At 38.3% G+C, this 17,007-nt stretch overlaps 1 protein-coding gene across 2 annotated transcripts in view; it reads right to left on the bottom strand.

Annotated features, from left to right (window-relative positions):
* Window positions 1-11,985: 11,985 nt before the first annotated feature.
* The window catches only part of UBE2J1 (ubiquitin conjugating enzyme E2 J1), an 873,843-nt gene continuing 868,821 nt past the window's right edge, over window positions 11,986-17,007 (bottom strand). For both annotated transcript variants that reach the window (XM_044067059.1, XM_044067069.1), the window contains one exon: window positions 11,986-14,189. In XM_044067059.1, coding sequence (XP_043922994.1) covers window positions 13,917-14,189 — 273 coding nt within the window. In that variant the 3' untranslated portion in view covers window positions 11,986-13,916. The remainder of the gene's footprint in view (window positions 14,190-17,007) is intronic.

The following is a 17,007-nucleotide window of genomic DNA, read 5'->3' on the forward strand; positions in this document are numbered from 1 at the left end:
AACATGATTCTATCAGTATAATTCCACTGTATATATCAAAACTATAAATATCTATGAACTGAAATGGGCCATTGCAAAGTATATTATGTCTAACATTCATTTGTTGTACTACACTCCTAGAAGAATTGCTGAAATATGACTGTTGAACATTGTAAGGGCTTTCAGACTTGAGGCAGATGGCATATGTGATGCTGGGAAGCTGTAGAAAGCGAAGCTGAATTAATAATACCCATCTGTGGCATCAGGGCCCTGGGAGTACAAAATGCTTATATGATGTTACCATCCTTCATTAATATACAAATCATAATATTAAATTCTGTGCAAAAGCTTTCTTTTTTCCCCATTTCTACAGTTTTTTTTTCCTAGACATGCACTCAGAGTTGAAGATAACTTGTAAACTTGCCACAAAAATAATTGGGTATGTGATATGACTGTACTGTAAACTTCCAAAAGAGGACATCTTACCTTCAAAAGTTAGAAACGCAATTTTCATTTCTCTGCAAGTTTAATTTTCACAAATTATTGCTGCTCTGTCCAGATTTTTTGCACTAAGAGGTTGAGAGGTATACATACCTTTCAACTGTCCAGATTTTTGCCTTATATTTTTGGCCTATTCCTCATAAAAGTTATGGTTTTCTGCAAATCACTGAGGATTGAAATAACTAAATGCCAAACATTTGAGTTTCAGCCCTCATTTTCTTCAGAAAATGCATGCTAAGACAAATGCTGTTATTCTAGCAACTTTCTAAGTCTATAAGAACAATATTTATAATCTGTCCCTGTTTGGGTGGCCTTTGATCCCCCCCGATATTTTAGGCTTCGTTCAGATTTCTTGTGCTAAGAGGTTGAGAGGTATGGAGGCATGGTATGTAATGACCTAGTGCCGATTTATTTGTTGCATTTTAAGAGGAGATAGGGGTTTTGCATTCCTTAGTGTGCCATCCTTTGTTTAAGATGCCTAGTTACTATGAACTTGTATGTTTCTACCATTTTTTCTTTATTACAACGTAGGCAATTAATTCTTCAAGGGCAGCAAGCATTGAATTTGTAGATGGAACAGTGAAATGTAAAGTTCTTTGTCAGTAATAGCATTTTCATTAGTTACAAATCTCTTTAATGTAGAATTATTCAGATGATGTTTACTTATACAGAAATTGTGCTTATTGACTGATACTGTTTGAGGGGCCTTTTATGGTTAAAATGTTCTGAAATGGGCAGGTTTGTCATTATTGGGTCATACATTTTGTTTCATTACTTACTGGAAACATGTTCAAAACTACACATTTAACACACTAAGAAGTGTAAATGTTTTCAGTGTGCAACTAGCTGTTTTTTGTTCATCAAATGGCACACTGTGTTGCAGAATGTGAAAGCAGTATTATAGCATAATTGCCTTTGGTGCAGAAGCCTGTGGATTCCACTCCCACACCATGTGGATAGAGTGCTGATATGCAGTGCCTATATGATTGTTGATTATTTGGTGCATTATAAGGGGGGATAGGGGTTCTACACTCCTGAGTATGGCCTTTTGTATGACATACCTAGTGACTGTGAACTTGTTAGTTATTTCCTATTGCAATATTACCAGTGTACCAATTTTTTATTGTAATATAGGCAATTAATTTTTCAAGAGCAGCAGGCACTGAATTTGTAGATAACATTGATATGTAAAGTTGTTTGCCAGTAGCAATCTCTTCATTAGTTACAGATTTCTTTAATGTGGAATTCAGAGGATTTTACTTCTGCAGAGATTGTGTGTGTGCAGTAATATTGGTGGATTGTAATGACAGAAGTCTTGAGTGGCTTTTTATTGTTGAAATTTTTTGAAATGGCTAGTGTTTGGTTCATAAATTTTGTCTCATTGCTTATTAAAAGAATGTTTAAAACTACAAATTTAAAACATATTCTAAGAAGTGGTGCTGTATTATACAAGGAATATAATTCAATACAATCAGGAAAGTGAATTAAAGAATAAATACATGTATGCATGTCCCTAAAAAAATGTGTGCAAGGAGTCTGTTTTGAAAACAGCCCAAAGGTAAACTTAATTCATCAACCAGATGCATTTCTATAAATGTGGGTTTTCAATTTCTAGGAGTGTGGGTTTTCATGCTGTTTCAATGAATGTGAGTTTTGCTGTTTCAATGAATGAGAGTTTCAAGGGCAGACAAGTTTACTGCTCATGCTAAGTCTGTTTTTATTGTCAGACTGTATTGTTTAGCAAGTGGCTATCTGTGTTTGTGTTATTTTGTTTCAATATCTACAATCATTGTAGAAGCAAATAATAGAACATATGCATGGTAACTGGTGAGATAACCAAATAATGGAACACTGGAATGGCTGAGGAGGGGCTGCTCTGGGGTGGTGGTCTAGTACCTATCCTAGAACCCTATTTGACCATGATCTGGTTCTTGTATTTAAAGTAGAAAATACATATGCAAAGGTAGCTGCAGTATAACGACATTACAAGGTATCTTTTTCTTCCTATACATTTAAATACTTTAAGGAAATGACTGGAGTGGCTTTATTGGGGAATGACCTAGTGGGTGTGGCTCAAATAGGGGTGTTTCATGAGTGTGCTGTGGGTGGAGCTTAATGGGCACCTGAGCACTACTTCGCCTAGGGCGCCATTTTGGCTAAGGCCGGCCCTGAGTTCAATAGTACAGTTCTGACATCACAGAAAAACTTTGTCTAATCTTTCTAGTTTCTAGTTATTTCTAAGAGAAAACACAAGTCTAAGATAACTTACATGTAGAACACAGGCAGAGTGCTGATGAGTTGGATGGTCAAGACAAAAATGCTTAATGCCTCGATTCTCTCCGGTTTTAAAATCACATTTCTGGTTCCCATTACATCATTCTTCACACTTCCCTGGGTTCCCAGGCTAACAAACTACATTTACATTCTTAACATCTCCTTTTGTTATCTTGCAGCTGGTCAGGAAGCAGAGCAATAAAAATAAGTTTGCATGTTTAAATCTAGCAATTTAACTCTTGGTTAAAACAACAGAAAGAATGTCTTCATCTAGACCGGCCGGAGCCAACTTTAAAGATGAAAGGCAGTCATAAAATGCTTGACTTAGCTTCCCTACAGCAGTGTCTACCGGTTACATTTTTTTCAGTTCCACATGTAACTCTATTTTTACCATTTAAGACAAGCCTGTGGTTTACATTAATATTTTCAGATGACATAATTATCTATAAAACTCTATCTGACTAGGCTGGCAGCCTTAACAACCACCACGAAAATACTGCAACAAGGGCAGAAATATAATCCTAATCCATGTCCAAATAGTACAGTTATCGACATTGCTAAACTTAATAGCTACTTTGTAGATGGCATAGCATTTATTACAAAACAATTTAGTCATAGTACTGCAGATCGTAAACTAGTACTACCTCATCGTTTACACTTCAGCCAGTATCTACAGCCTATATAAAAAAACTCTTAGGCAAACAAAGTCTGCTCTGCCTCTGCAGATAATCTACTCAGTAAATTCCTTAAAATAAGAGCAAGTAACATATGTTACCCCATATCCATATTCATAAATAGATCCACACAGGAAATCTATGCCCCCAAAATCAGGAAAAAAAATAATTCTCCTTCATAAAGGTAGTACTTCTACAGACCTCCCTAATTTCAGACCAATAGCTATCCTATCTCCCCTCTCTAAAATCTTAGAAAAATGCATCCATAAACAACTCCTACAATACCTCAACCAAGAAAATCTTCTAACTCAAACCCAGCATGGATTTTGACCCTCCCATAGCATAAATGCAGCTCTTATAGTTTTCACAGATACAGTGAATGTCAAAGATCAACTTGTCTCGGTCATATTCCTTGACCTATCAAAGGCCTTTGATATGGTCAGCCATAATAAAACTACTAAAGCAAATGTCAGCCGTATATCTAACACCAAACATCCTAAACTAGTTCAAGAGCTATCTCACTGATAGATGCCAACCAATAAAATGGCAATCAGTGCTCTCACCTTTTCACCTTGTCAGCAAAGCCGCCCCACAAGGATCAGTCCTTGGTCCTCTCCTCTAATATCCTTATAAATTCTCTTCACAGTCGCACACAACATGCTTCTCTCATACAGTATGCCAATGACTCAACACTTGTATGCAATTCCAACAACCGTATAGACTTCAACCAAATCACATAAGAATCCCTCACTGCCACTGAAAAAGGGTTACAAAACTCCCAGCTTCTGCTTAATCCAAAGTTAACCATCTACCCTAAATCTCTGTCTCATGTAAAACACAACTTTAAAATATACTCCCTCAACACCACTATAGAAGTGTTAAACGATACAAAACTATTAGGCATGACTACAGAAGATAACCTTACATTTGATTTACAAACAAAAAATGCCATCAAAAATACACCAACTAGGCTTACTCTACAGAGCTAGAAACATCCTCACCTCCATATCCAGATACACCCTTCCAAATAGTTATCTTTGCCTACTCTTTTTTATGGAGGCTCCATCTTCGCTAATCTTCAAATCTCACTTACTGAAAAACTTGAACAATGTTAAAATAAAATAGCCACATTTGCATCAAATTCTCACTGCCGTACCCACCATTGCACTGCATTGTAAACACTTAACTGACAAGAACTATCCAACAACCTAAAATATCTTCAACTAATCACCGCACATAAAATCATTCATTACCCAACTATCGGCCAGGCCTTAAATTCTATATTACAAAAACACTCACCTAAACACCCCCTTGCAATCAAATAACCAAGTTCAACTCACACTTCATCAACCAACTAAATCAAAGCAGGCTTTGTATCACAAGAATGGAGGACTGTAAAGGTTATCCCACTTCACAAGGGTGGACCATCAACTGACCCCAGAAACTACAAACCTATTAGTCTGACTAGTCTAATAATCAAAGCCATGGAACAAATTATCATGGAAATGAATAACAAAGACGTAAGCAACCTTCAGACACTGGACCCAACCCAGTTCAGCTGTGTCAAGGGAAGGTCATGCTTACTAAACCTGGTGGACATCACTGAGAAGGTCACTAAGGCAATGGATTAGGGGAAAATGATGCATAGAAGCCTACCTGGACCTAAGGAATGCGATGCAATACCCCACGCAAGTGGAATCGACAAATTCACTAAACTGGGCATAAGCCCCTACATAACTTGCTGGTTTGCCAGATGGCTCACTGACAGGGCCCAAGAAGTCAGTATTGGTGATACCACCTCCACTAACAGACTGGTCACCAGAGGGGTACATCAGGACTCCATGCTGAGACCGATCTCATCTGGCATCAACTTCTCAGAGGTAAAGGCTAATATCAAGTACCTTTGGCTGACCAAGTTCAAAGATGACACCAAATTGGAAGCTATCAATTTACTGCCATGAAACAAACATCTTACAAAAGAGTAATACAAACAAATGACTAGTGCCAAAGTCACAGACTAACAATCATTGCCAATAAATGCATTACAGTGTCTTTTGGGAAACTGCCACCCAGGCTAATTACTGCATCAATAAGACACCCCTAAGAGCTGACCTGCTAGCCAGGGATCTGGGAACATATGCAAGCAGTAATCTGGTCTTTGACCAACGTGTGGCCAAGAAAATCATTCTTTGTCACCCAACTTTCAAGTTCCAAGGAAGTCACAGTGCCCCTTTATTTGGTCTGTATCAGACCATCTCTGAGTATGATGCCACTTTCGGCAAGTATCTGACCAGACACATGCAACAGTTGGAATACCCACAAAGGTTCCTTACCATGGGAATCTAGGGTAGAAACACATTGTCTTATATAGATTACCTTAAAGCCCAATGCGAGGCTATCTATGCCAGACATACAAGGTATCCTTGGATCTGGTTCCGATGGATCTTTTGCACATATGCAAAATGAACAGCATCAGAACCACCAGATCCAAGGATTTAAATTTTGCTTGTGACATAAATAAGACATGTTGGCGAGATCTATGTCTCAGAGGATCCCGATGCTCTGAAACATGCTCCCCATCTATGTGAAGCAGAGTACATCCCTAACTCTACTTAAGCGTAACCTTGACCAATGAATGGAAAGTCAGAAATTCACCTTAGGTCTGGCACCCATGTCTTTGATAGAGTCAGAGAGTAACTCCCAAGCTAATATATTCCCCCACACAATCTCCAGAAACTTCCTAATTAACATATCCCCCCCTAATAAACTCCCATGATACATAGAGACACAACTGGGTTGGATGGCATGGCTAAGCTTATAAAGGCCCTGGTGGTCACTAGCCTAGTATATAGCTATGAACCTAACTACACTGGTATATTAATGTTCTAAGTCCCAGCAGAAGTATTTATTGGCAAAAAGTTGCAGTCAGGACTGAAATGTACTTATTCTTCTTTTTATGTGCTAGGCCAGCAGTCAGCAACCCGCGGCTCACAAGTCACATGTGGCTCTTTGATCCCGTCATTGCGGCTCTTCTTGTAAACTCCGTTTCTGTGACCAAGCCACTGAATTTCCACATTTGCGGCTAAGCAGCTGCTTGCCCTGAGTTTCTACAATGAGCAGTAACTTCCTATTCAGGTGTAGCAGCTAAGACTGAACAACTGCATGCTTGCCCTGCATTTTCTGCCTGGCAATTGGAAGTTGGAGGGAAACAAACGAGCTGTGGCAACTAGTGTGGTCGCTGTATGTTTTATAACTCCTGCTTAGAGTGAAAAAATGTATTTATGTATTTTATTTGGCAGCAAGGGTGAACTTTAACTGAAGTTAAGAGGAAAAGTAGATGTGAAAATGTTTCTGGAGTAAATTTGTCTGTGCCCTTTTCACTGATCTAACTTGGAAGAACTGTAAATCATATGCTGACAACCTGTGTGTCTGATTTTGAGTTTTGTTGAGATGATAGCTTGATTTGATTTAATAAAGATTTTCTTGAACTACAGTACAAGGAAGTTAAAATAGAAATGTTAACTAGACAGTAGTGTTCTTTTTTCATGAGTACTATGCTTTAAAATAATGGACTTCTTGAGGAATGCACAATTCATGTTGGCTTGAGGCTGTACTTCTGTTTTATCATTAGTAAACATTTAGAAGTTTAGAAACCACATCAGAGTGCAGTGATCTAACAAGAAATAATAGTCAGTAGTGCAGTGATCAAACAAGAAATAACAGCCAGTAGCTGACTTTGTGTCTGACTTGGAGAAAAGGTTGTTGTTTGTCTTTTTGCTTTTCCCAGTTAGGGGTCGCCACAGTGGAACTCTGGTCCGCTAATGATTGGCAGTTGTTTTTTATGGTGCCAAGTTGCCAGCCCGACACTCAACCTTCAACGAAGGCATGCCCATTCAAACCATGTCTTTTGAACGCTCACTCGACCGCAAGGAGGACATGCAGACTCCACACAGAAGGCATTCCCAACCCAAGCCGAGAATCGAACAGGAGAACCTCTTGCTGTGAGGCAACAACGCTACCGCTGCACCACCGTGGCTGACTTGACTTGGAGAAAAGGTAGGCTGTATTAATGCGGATCTGAAGTGGCAGAACATACTTACTGCTTATTTTGAGGGGCAATTATCATGTAATTGTTCCATCCATCATAAGATGATGATGCTAAGACAGAGAGGTTAAGAAGTGTACAATGAACATGGATGATGCTTTATTTCCATATTATCCTCCTGCAGTTAGCATTATCACGATGTAACTTTTTTGTCCTTCTGTGTTATCAAGTGCAAGCTTAGTTTTGCAGGTTTTGTTTTTCTGGCCAATTAATAAGAAACTGTTAACAGTTCCTCCCCAAAACGTCCTCTTTTTTAATGTTTTGTTTTTGAATATGTTTAAGTGAAGCGTGCTTGTGTTTCTGTTTTCCTTCCTATATTAGTGTGCTGACTTAATTCAAGGTGTTTGGAGTTTTAGAAAGGAGGCATTACTACAAAATGCCAGTTGATTTAAAAACAAAGTACTGCAAGTTGGATGTATTGCTAAATTAAAAAAAATATTCATATATATTTGATATCAGAGTAATCATATTGGAGATGCAACATGCTGAAATACATAAAGCTTACTGTCTTCTGACACATTCTACAAATGTTCATTATTAACTGTTAATTATTAATGTTGCTGAACTCGACTATTACCATTTTCCTTAAAAAAATTACTGCTAAAGTGGCATTGAAGGGTGGTACAGTAATGATTCATTTTGTTTTGTGATTTTTCTCTTTTCTTTACATTTATGCAACTCTGAAGTTCATATATAAATGTCAAGGGGTGTGAGGAGCTCATCTTGCACATAGGGGTGCAGAAGAGCTTGCCAGGTTCACACAATTTCCATTTATTTTTATGTAATTTGCTCCTGCTGCTTTCTAAGGATCCTACGTCCAGTTCTTGTATCTCTGTTACAATATCTGATACTTCAAATACAGTTGGTTTATAGTAGGAATGGTTCTAACAGGGTTTTTTTTAATACTATTAATTAAACAGCCAAATAATCAGTCAGGATCCATGGTGGAAGCATTTTTTGTTTTGGTGAGCACCTTCAGTAAATATTCTTGAGTGATGCTTGGGGGGAGGTCCTGAGAGATTCAGGGAGCACACTTTGGATAGTCATCTCTGAGGTAAAATTCACACTGAATTTGTTTGCTAGTATGTTGGAAATATTACTGGATCAGAGTAGGTGGTGCCATTAGGAATACATCCAGAACACTGATGGGCCTTATTTCATAGCATAGCCAAGGACGGATTTTTCATTGACCAGCTGTATATTTTAAGAGGTTTTTGTTTGACACCCGCCATGATACTCTGATGAGACTGCACCCCACCTTTTGCAGATTCCTGGAGGACCTCCCCAAACTGATGGCAACTAAGAAAAAACAGCAAAAAATAGAAGATGAACACCATGAATTTAAAGCCAAATGGGAAAAAAATTATGCTTTTATGCAAAACTCTATGGGTTTTCCAACATGTCTAATTTGCAATGAAAAATTATCTAATAACAAAAAACAAATCTTGAATGTCACTTTTTAACAAAGCATGACGCATTTGCAAAGACATATTCTGTTGGAGAAGAAAGAAAAAAAGCAGTGACAGAATTAAAGCAAAAAATGCAACAATCAACATCAATATTCAGCAGCTGGATGCAATCTTCAAGTAATGTGACAGCAGCAAGTTTTGCTGTTCCTAATGAGATTGCAAAGCATGGAAAACCTTTCATGGGTGGAGAATATGTAAAAACAATGCTTTTTGCATTTGGCCAAACATCTCTACTCTGACTTCAAAAGTAAAGTAGATATTAAAAAAATTCAAGACACTCCACTATCTGCAAAAACTGTTCGCGACAGAACCATTATGATGGGCAAGAATGTGACAGATCAACAGATTAAGGATATAAAATCGGCATCTGTATTTTCTTTGGCATGTGACGAGTCCTGTGACGTGAAGGGTATCGCACAAATTAGCCTTCTGGGATGGTATGCTTCTGATAAATGTCTGCTAGAAGAATTACTGGCTTTGCTGGCTCTTAAAGGACAAACTCGAGGTGAAAATATCTCTGCAGCAATTTTGAAATTTTTGACTGTTAGGAGAATTGACATCAATAAATTGGTATCTATCGTTACAGATGGAGCACCCAGTATGATGGGTAAAAACAAAGGCTTTGTTACTCTCTTCAAACAAAATGCAGAACACAATGTTTTTACGTTTCATTGTATTATTCATCCGGAAGTGCTGTGCGCGCAGACATTTCTCAACGAAGTTGTAAAGGTGATGGATTTGGTAGTAAAAATAGTCAACCAAATAATGGCAAGAGGACTTAATCACAGACAGTTTTGTGCCCTTCTTGAAGAAGTAAATGGTCAATATTCCGACCTCCATTTGCGCAATAAAGTTTGTTGGTTATCCAGAGCAGTTTTGAAACGTTTCGCTTCATGCCTTGAACATATTAAGACCTTTTTAAGTGAAAAGGAACATGAATATCCACAGCTAAGTGATGAAGAATGGTTACAGAAATTTTACTTTTCTGTTGATATGACATCACATTTAAACCACCTGAATCAGAAGCTACAAGGTAGAGGTAACACTGCAAATACACTTCTGGAAGCCATCCTTTCCTTCGAACAACTACTGCTGTTTGAGGAAGACTTGAAAAGTGGAAATCTGTTTCATTTTGAAACTTTTAAAAAAATCTGGAAACTACTGGAAGTGTCATTGATAGCAAGTACTTTCTGGCAGCTATTGCAAAAATGTTTGACTCTTTTACGAATCGTTTCAAAGATTTTAGACATGAAAAGTCCACTCTTTCGTTCTTGACAAAACCACCTGTGGCAGATGTCAATCAAATCCATTTTTTACATTTCCAACAGTTGACAAAGCTCAGTTTGAACTACAACTAACAGACTTGAAAAGGAAAGATCTGTCATCTTCAAAATTTCTCTCTTTACAAGTGGAACTTGAAAATCTGGAAAGAGAAAAGGCAACTTTATCCCTGAATCACAAATGGATGGAACTTTCCAACTGTCAAAAGGAGGACCAGCTGATTTCTGAAACTTGGAATAGCCTTCCACATTTCTATTATCAACACAAAGCATTTGGCATTTTGACGATTTTTGGGTCCACTTACTATTGTGAGCAGATGTTCTCCAACATGAATGCTATCAAAAGCAAGCTAAGAAATCAGCTTAATGATGTAAGCCTTGAAACCTGTTTAAAATTGAGGACTTCCGAATACTCACCGAACATGAAATACCTATGTGCAGAAATGCAGTTAAAAGTCCCATTAATTTGTTTTTCTTTTTTTCTGTAAGTACTTGAAGTTTTGTTAGTGTTAAATACATATATACCCATACTGCAATAAAAAATTGGATCTCAAACCGCCTTCTGTACTCATTGCGGCTCTTTGTAAATCTTGGACCAAACATTTTAGGAAAAAATGGCTCTTTGCTCCAAAAAGGTTGCTGACCCCTGTGCTAGCTTTGTACCTGAAAGAATAGACCATAAGGCTTTTCTTACAAGAATGTTTGTATTCATGATGCATTGGACCTGCTTACTTGCAACACTATGATGCTATTAACCCTATAACTATTTAGTGTATAATACAGAGTGCTAGCAGCCTGGGTTGGTACCATTACTAACTTGTTTAATGAGGTACTTTATTCGGGTCCACTTTTAAATCCCAAAATACCGAAATCTTGAGTTTTAAAATAAACCCAAAACATCAAGATTTTGGTATCTTGATATTTAAAAGTGGGAAAAAACCCACAAATGAACTAAAACAAAGTGTTGGCAAGGGGGCAAGCCTCCCTGCACCCCCCACACCCCCCCTACTTAAATATATCAACTCCGAGATCATGATACAGTGAAGAGAACAGTATGTGCAACAGGAACATTACCGTTCTCTTCACTGTAGCGCAATCTCGGAGTTGGTATATTTAAGTAGGGGGTGTGGGGGGTGCAGGGGGGCTTTCCCCCCTGCAAACACTTTATTTTAGCTGTCTGTCTTTTTTTCCCCACTTTTAAATGTCGAGATACCGAAATCTCGATGTTTTAGGTTCATTACTTTAAAACTCGAGATTTCGGTATTTAAAAGTGGACCCATTTTATTCACATATTTCTAAGGCAATGGCATTGCTACTGTAATACCTAAAAGAATGGGTAAGTGAGCCTGTTTTTCTCAGACCATTTATAGTCATGACCCTGGCTACAATGTACGAGTAAATGTAGTATGTATAGATAACTTATAGCACTTTATCAATCTCTGAATCTTTAACGATGTGGGAGAAAATCAGAGTATCCTGAAAAAAAAAACAGACAAGTGGAGGACATGCAGATTCACACAGACAGTGACTGGAGTTTGGGACTGAAATGCAGATCCTGGTGCACCTGAAAAAAAAAACACCTTGACCACTGCAACATGCTGCACTTCTTGTGCCTTCATGCCTGGAACAGCTGAAAAAGGTCCTCCAGATCCCTCTATCTACATGGTTAATAAAGACTCTAAACAACAAAACAAGCAGACAGCTGATGACATTTTTTTTTATTTTCAGAATTATTAAAATACCATAACCTTTAAGCAAAATCTTTTTACATATTTATATATTTGCATCACATTTGCTACATATATACATATCCATTTTTTTCAACCAAAAGACAGCTATACAGGTTATGCAGGTCAGAAAGCTCACAAGTTTTAAGACAGTTCCAATAATCCTGAAAATTCTGAACTTAGAATAGCCATCAGGTATGCTGGCAAGTTAATGTACTGAACACTGAGTGTATGTTTTTTCCTTTCAAGGTTAAAATATTTTCTGAACTGAAATCATAGGCAGAACAAAACTTATAACTACAGCATTTACAGAGCAAACATGATGCTGTTTATTCACAGCATAGGATACTGACAGAATCGGAACAAACTGAAAGAAACACCAGCCACCCTAATGAATGCAGGTACCTCCCTATTAGGGATCAGCATCATCATTCTTTACTTACATCACTGTGGCTGCATATGGCTACAGCCACCGCTGACTCCAGTCCTGCTCCTAGGCCATGGCTCCATCATGTCTCTGCCGCCAATCAATTGTGAAATGTCCTAGCTCTGTTATTAACTGGAGGCTTTACAGTATCCAATACTGGGACAGTTTTTAGGTCTATCCCTTGCCAGGCAGGAAGCTGGTCATGATAAGTGTGGATGGTGAACTAGATCCCAGCAACTTGGGAGTGGAGAGACTTGGCAGCAGTCATCAAAATGCAGCAGCTTTCGGTGGCTGATCATGATCCCTACTGTGCATTCTGTTAACCCGAGAAGTTGACATGCAATGGTACTTGTGACATAACTGTGCACATCTTAGTGCGACATGTTCAAGCAGCCTCCCCTGTGGAAAAGCACCTCCACATAATTTTCGGTCTTCATCAGAAATTCAGCCATGAAACAAATGCTCCAAAGCATGTCATGCATCCAGTCATCTCCAACCAAGAAAGAAGCAGGCAGGCAAAGCTCTGTCACTCCTCCCCTTCCCTCACATCGGCTCTAACAGTGTCTAAGCCAGTAATGAAATCTGGACTACACAGGTCGTACTCGTACCTTTATTCCTGTGTGAATGGAGCAGACTATTTTGTCTCAAGACGAAGGGTCATTTTTAATTGTACCTCCAAGTTCAAAAATCAAATGCTAAAAGCACTTTAGTCTATTTTGTAATTGTCTCAAGCTATCATTTCATCAACAGTATCATAAGAAGTAAAGTCATTTAAACCATGGTACAATCAAAATTGTATATATTTTTTTCTTTTTCTTCTCTAGCCTGTAAGTGGCATTTGGGAAACCCAGATGATAAAGCATGCCAAAGTTTTATATCACAAGCCTCTCGAAAATAACACACTGGAAAGTGCAAACTTTAGCAAGCTCAATGAATCTGTGAATGTTTTGCCAATGTTGGAATTAAAGGGCAATTACGGTGGTGGGATCTGCTAAGCTCATCTCAGTAGATATTCAAACACCATTATTCATTATCCCTTGGAAAAACACAGGAAGCTTAAAAAAATAAAATGGTCCCTCAAGCTTCCACTCCTATCCCAAGGTTAGCAACATTTAATTTCAACAGCAGTATTATCTTCACTATATAGCTAATGCCCATTGAACTTCACTCCTAACTTCAAACTTCAGTTACACTCTTTCTTATGCAAACTATAGGCTGCTCCCTAAAAGGTTTTTTTCTTAATCAATAACTTATACTCTGTGGCAGACCTGAGATATGAAGCATCACCAATGTAGTTTACATGCAGTTAAACTTCAGAGGAGCCTCTTTAGAGGTATTACAATAATCCATATAATTGCATGGGTGTAAAAAGCAGCTACAAATTAAACAAGATTAAACCTTAAGTAAACACTTGTGTGATGCAGAATACAAAATGTTTTAAGTCAGTTAATGCAGTCCATTTGTCTATTAATGGAAGTTGTTACAAATCATAATCAAATTTGTATTCATTGGCCAAATAGACTCTTCGAAAGATAAGAGCTGCTAAAGCTAATGCAAGTACAGCAATCAGCATAGTAGATCCAGTGTTAATGGTATTGACTATTGGCTGTTGAACTTGAACTGGGGCAGGTGACACTCTTGCTTGCTGGTTTTGCCGCTGAGCACGACGTTGTCGAGGACTCATGGACCTATTGGTAGTTGTATGCTGGGCAGGTTCCTGGATAGTGCTTTCATTAGTATTCTTTGGTTCATTCTGGAAGGATGAAAAAAAATATGCTTACTTTTGCAATGTTTTAACAATACTACAACCAACTTTACTGTAGCATTCAAATGGAAATAGATGGAAATGAGAAATGAGCAGGGGTTTCTTATGAAATACTGAGCAATTCCACTCTAACAATACAACAGTAAATGAATGCTGTAAAATGTATGCAGGTCCCACAGTTCAAAATGAAATAAGAGTAACAATGCAATATACAAAGCAGACCTGAGCGAGATATGATCCTATGAAAAGGTGCAGTTATGTAGGTAACTTACCATAATGGCAGATGTTTGAATGGCTTCCTATTGAAATGTCGGCACTTGAATTGCTGAGTGCCAAAAATATGAAAAAAGGTAAAAAATCCGAAGAAGAGCAAATCTCAAAAATCGCTCTTCTCCTTAAAACTTTTTTTGCACCCTTTCATGTGGGAGGGCAATTCCACACACACACACACACACACACACACACACACACACACACACACACACACACACACACTTGGATATACCAACTCTGAGATCACCATACCCTGGAGAAAAAAAATACTCTGAGAAATGGCATCTCTTAGTATATGCAAGTCCGCACTTTCGGCCATTCATTGTCAGCATGTCATGACTTGCTCTAGCATGTCTCGACATTTCAAATGGTTATTGTTTGAATAGATTATTTTTGCAATATTCCTTACATCAGGGACCTTCTCTGCAAAGCAGCTGTCCGGCTGGCCAGCCTGCCAAAGCCAATAATGTTCTCCCATGAGGAATACATCTGATGTAGGAGGGGAAAGGAAAGACATTAGAGAATGGGGAATGCCCTACTATGGTCAAAAGAGGGAGGGAAGGTATTAGTATTAAAACTATGATCTATTTGAACACCTACTATTATGTTAATTTACCTATGCAATCGTACCATGCTCTTCATTATATCACATTTGCAATAGTCCTACCATCTGGGAAGGCTCCCAGAGCTAGCTAGATTGTGTGGAGAAAGGAGGTATTCACTCTGACTTCAAGGTGCCATGAAGCAAATCCAGTTCTTGCCTGACTGCCTAGCCAGTTTGTAATGCTTAGTGAAGCTGTGGCTAGAGGATCAAAGTGGCATCTTCAAGGATAGATTTAGAATCCAGATCCTGCATGAAAGTCCCTGAAGTAGCTACTGCACTGGTTGAGAGGCCTTAAGCAATTTGTGGTGACTGTCTCCCATAACTGGAAAAGCAGAAGTGAAATGTACTGCAAATTGTTCTGCAAACAGTTCAGACACTGCAAACTAATCTTCTTTCCTGCAAAAAAGTACATTCTGAGCTGTAAACATCTAAAAAAATGCAGTTCTCTCTCCTGGTTTAAGGATTTAAGAAGAACAAAGTAAGATGAATAGTTTAATTAAGAGCATATTCAAAACCCAGTTTAGTCAGAAATGAAGGACTGATTTGAAGACTTACTTCTTATATATAAAAAAGAAGGAATGCACATAAAGGCCTGCAAATCCAAAACTCTTCCAGCTCAAGATAAAGCCACCATTTAAGCAGTTTTCCAGGTCAAATTTTCAAAGAATAAGTAGTTAGCTTAAATCCCAAGGAGGAGCTACTTTTTTTCTTGGAGGTTTTAGTAGTAGAACCCCTTTAAGGAACAGTTTTACCCAATTAGAATTTGATAAAGGAGGATCCAGAGGGAAACAGGCTGAAATGGCTGAAAGATGTACTTTGATAGATGATATATAAGATAAGCCACACTTGAGTAACTCACAAAAAGACTGAACAATATGGGATACCCTGCCGAATCGGAGCCCTGTCCTGAAATAGGGTCTTGTCCTCTTTTCCGACACCAGCCAGAAAACCTTTTCCATGGGAGAACCTATGACTTTCAGGTGTTAGGTTTACTTGTCTTTAAAAAATCTGTTGCTCATCCTGGAAGCATTAGTGTCTGAAAAGAATTAAAATCCTATCATCCATACTGTGTGCTTCAAGGTCGATAGACTAGGATGTACTACAGACCCCCTGTCCTAAGTAAGAAGCTCCACCAAGACAGGGTAAGGCCTGGTAATGACCCTTGGCTATTCTTTCAGAAGACAGATAAGAAATGTTGTCTTGGCTAAAAATAAAAAAAATATATAAGAACTAAACACTGCATCCTTGGACTGTCTCTTCATATCTTTTGGAGCACTTTAGGAATCATAGGAAAAGGTGGAAAGGCATACAAACGTCATCTTCCAGGTTATCGTGAAAACATCTGTTTCCATTCTTGTTGCAAGGAATCCTGCAACAGAATATATTTAGTTAATTGTTCTGTATTGATACAAACAAAGCAGAGTGACTTCAAATTAAAGTACAAGTTGAAGGAAGTCCTCTGTTTAGTACCTACTTATGAGGGTCTGTCGTGGATCTGCTTAAAGAATCTGCTACAGTGTGTAGAAAACAGCTGTGCTGAATGGCTACTTTAAAGCAAGGGGAGCTGCAGAAAGTAAATGTATGGGTGAGACTAACTGCAATGGGATAGGCCTCCATTAGGACATGTGATCAAACTGATGGTGGTCAGTCACTTTTATTCAGAAATTGTCTCAGTACCCACTCATTATAACCACTGTGTTGACAATATACACCTAAGATGTTGGACTGCAATCAACATGACCCATCTTATATGAGATGGCACTCTAGACCAGGGATTCTTAAACTATAAGTTGCGACCCCATATGGGGTTGCATAACTTAATGTTGGGGTCACAAAAAATTTGGAGACTCCCTTTGCTGGACAGAATATTGTCCAAAAAAAAATTGACATCTTTTTTTTTGTTGTTGTTAAGGGTTTGCATCTGGTCGC

The sequence above is a fragment of the Protopterus annectens genome, chromosome 1.part0 (assembly GCF_019279795.1).
Source record: "Protopterus annectens isolate FY-2018-M chromosome 1.part0, PAN1.0, whole genome shotgun sequence".
In the NCBI taxonomy this organism is placed as follows: Eukaryota; Metazoa; Chordata; order Ceratodontiformes; family Protopteridae; genus Protopterus; species Protopterus annectens.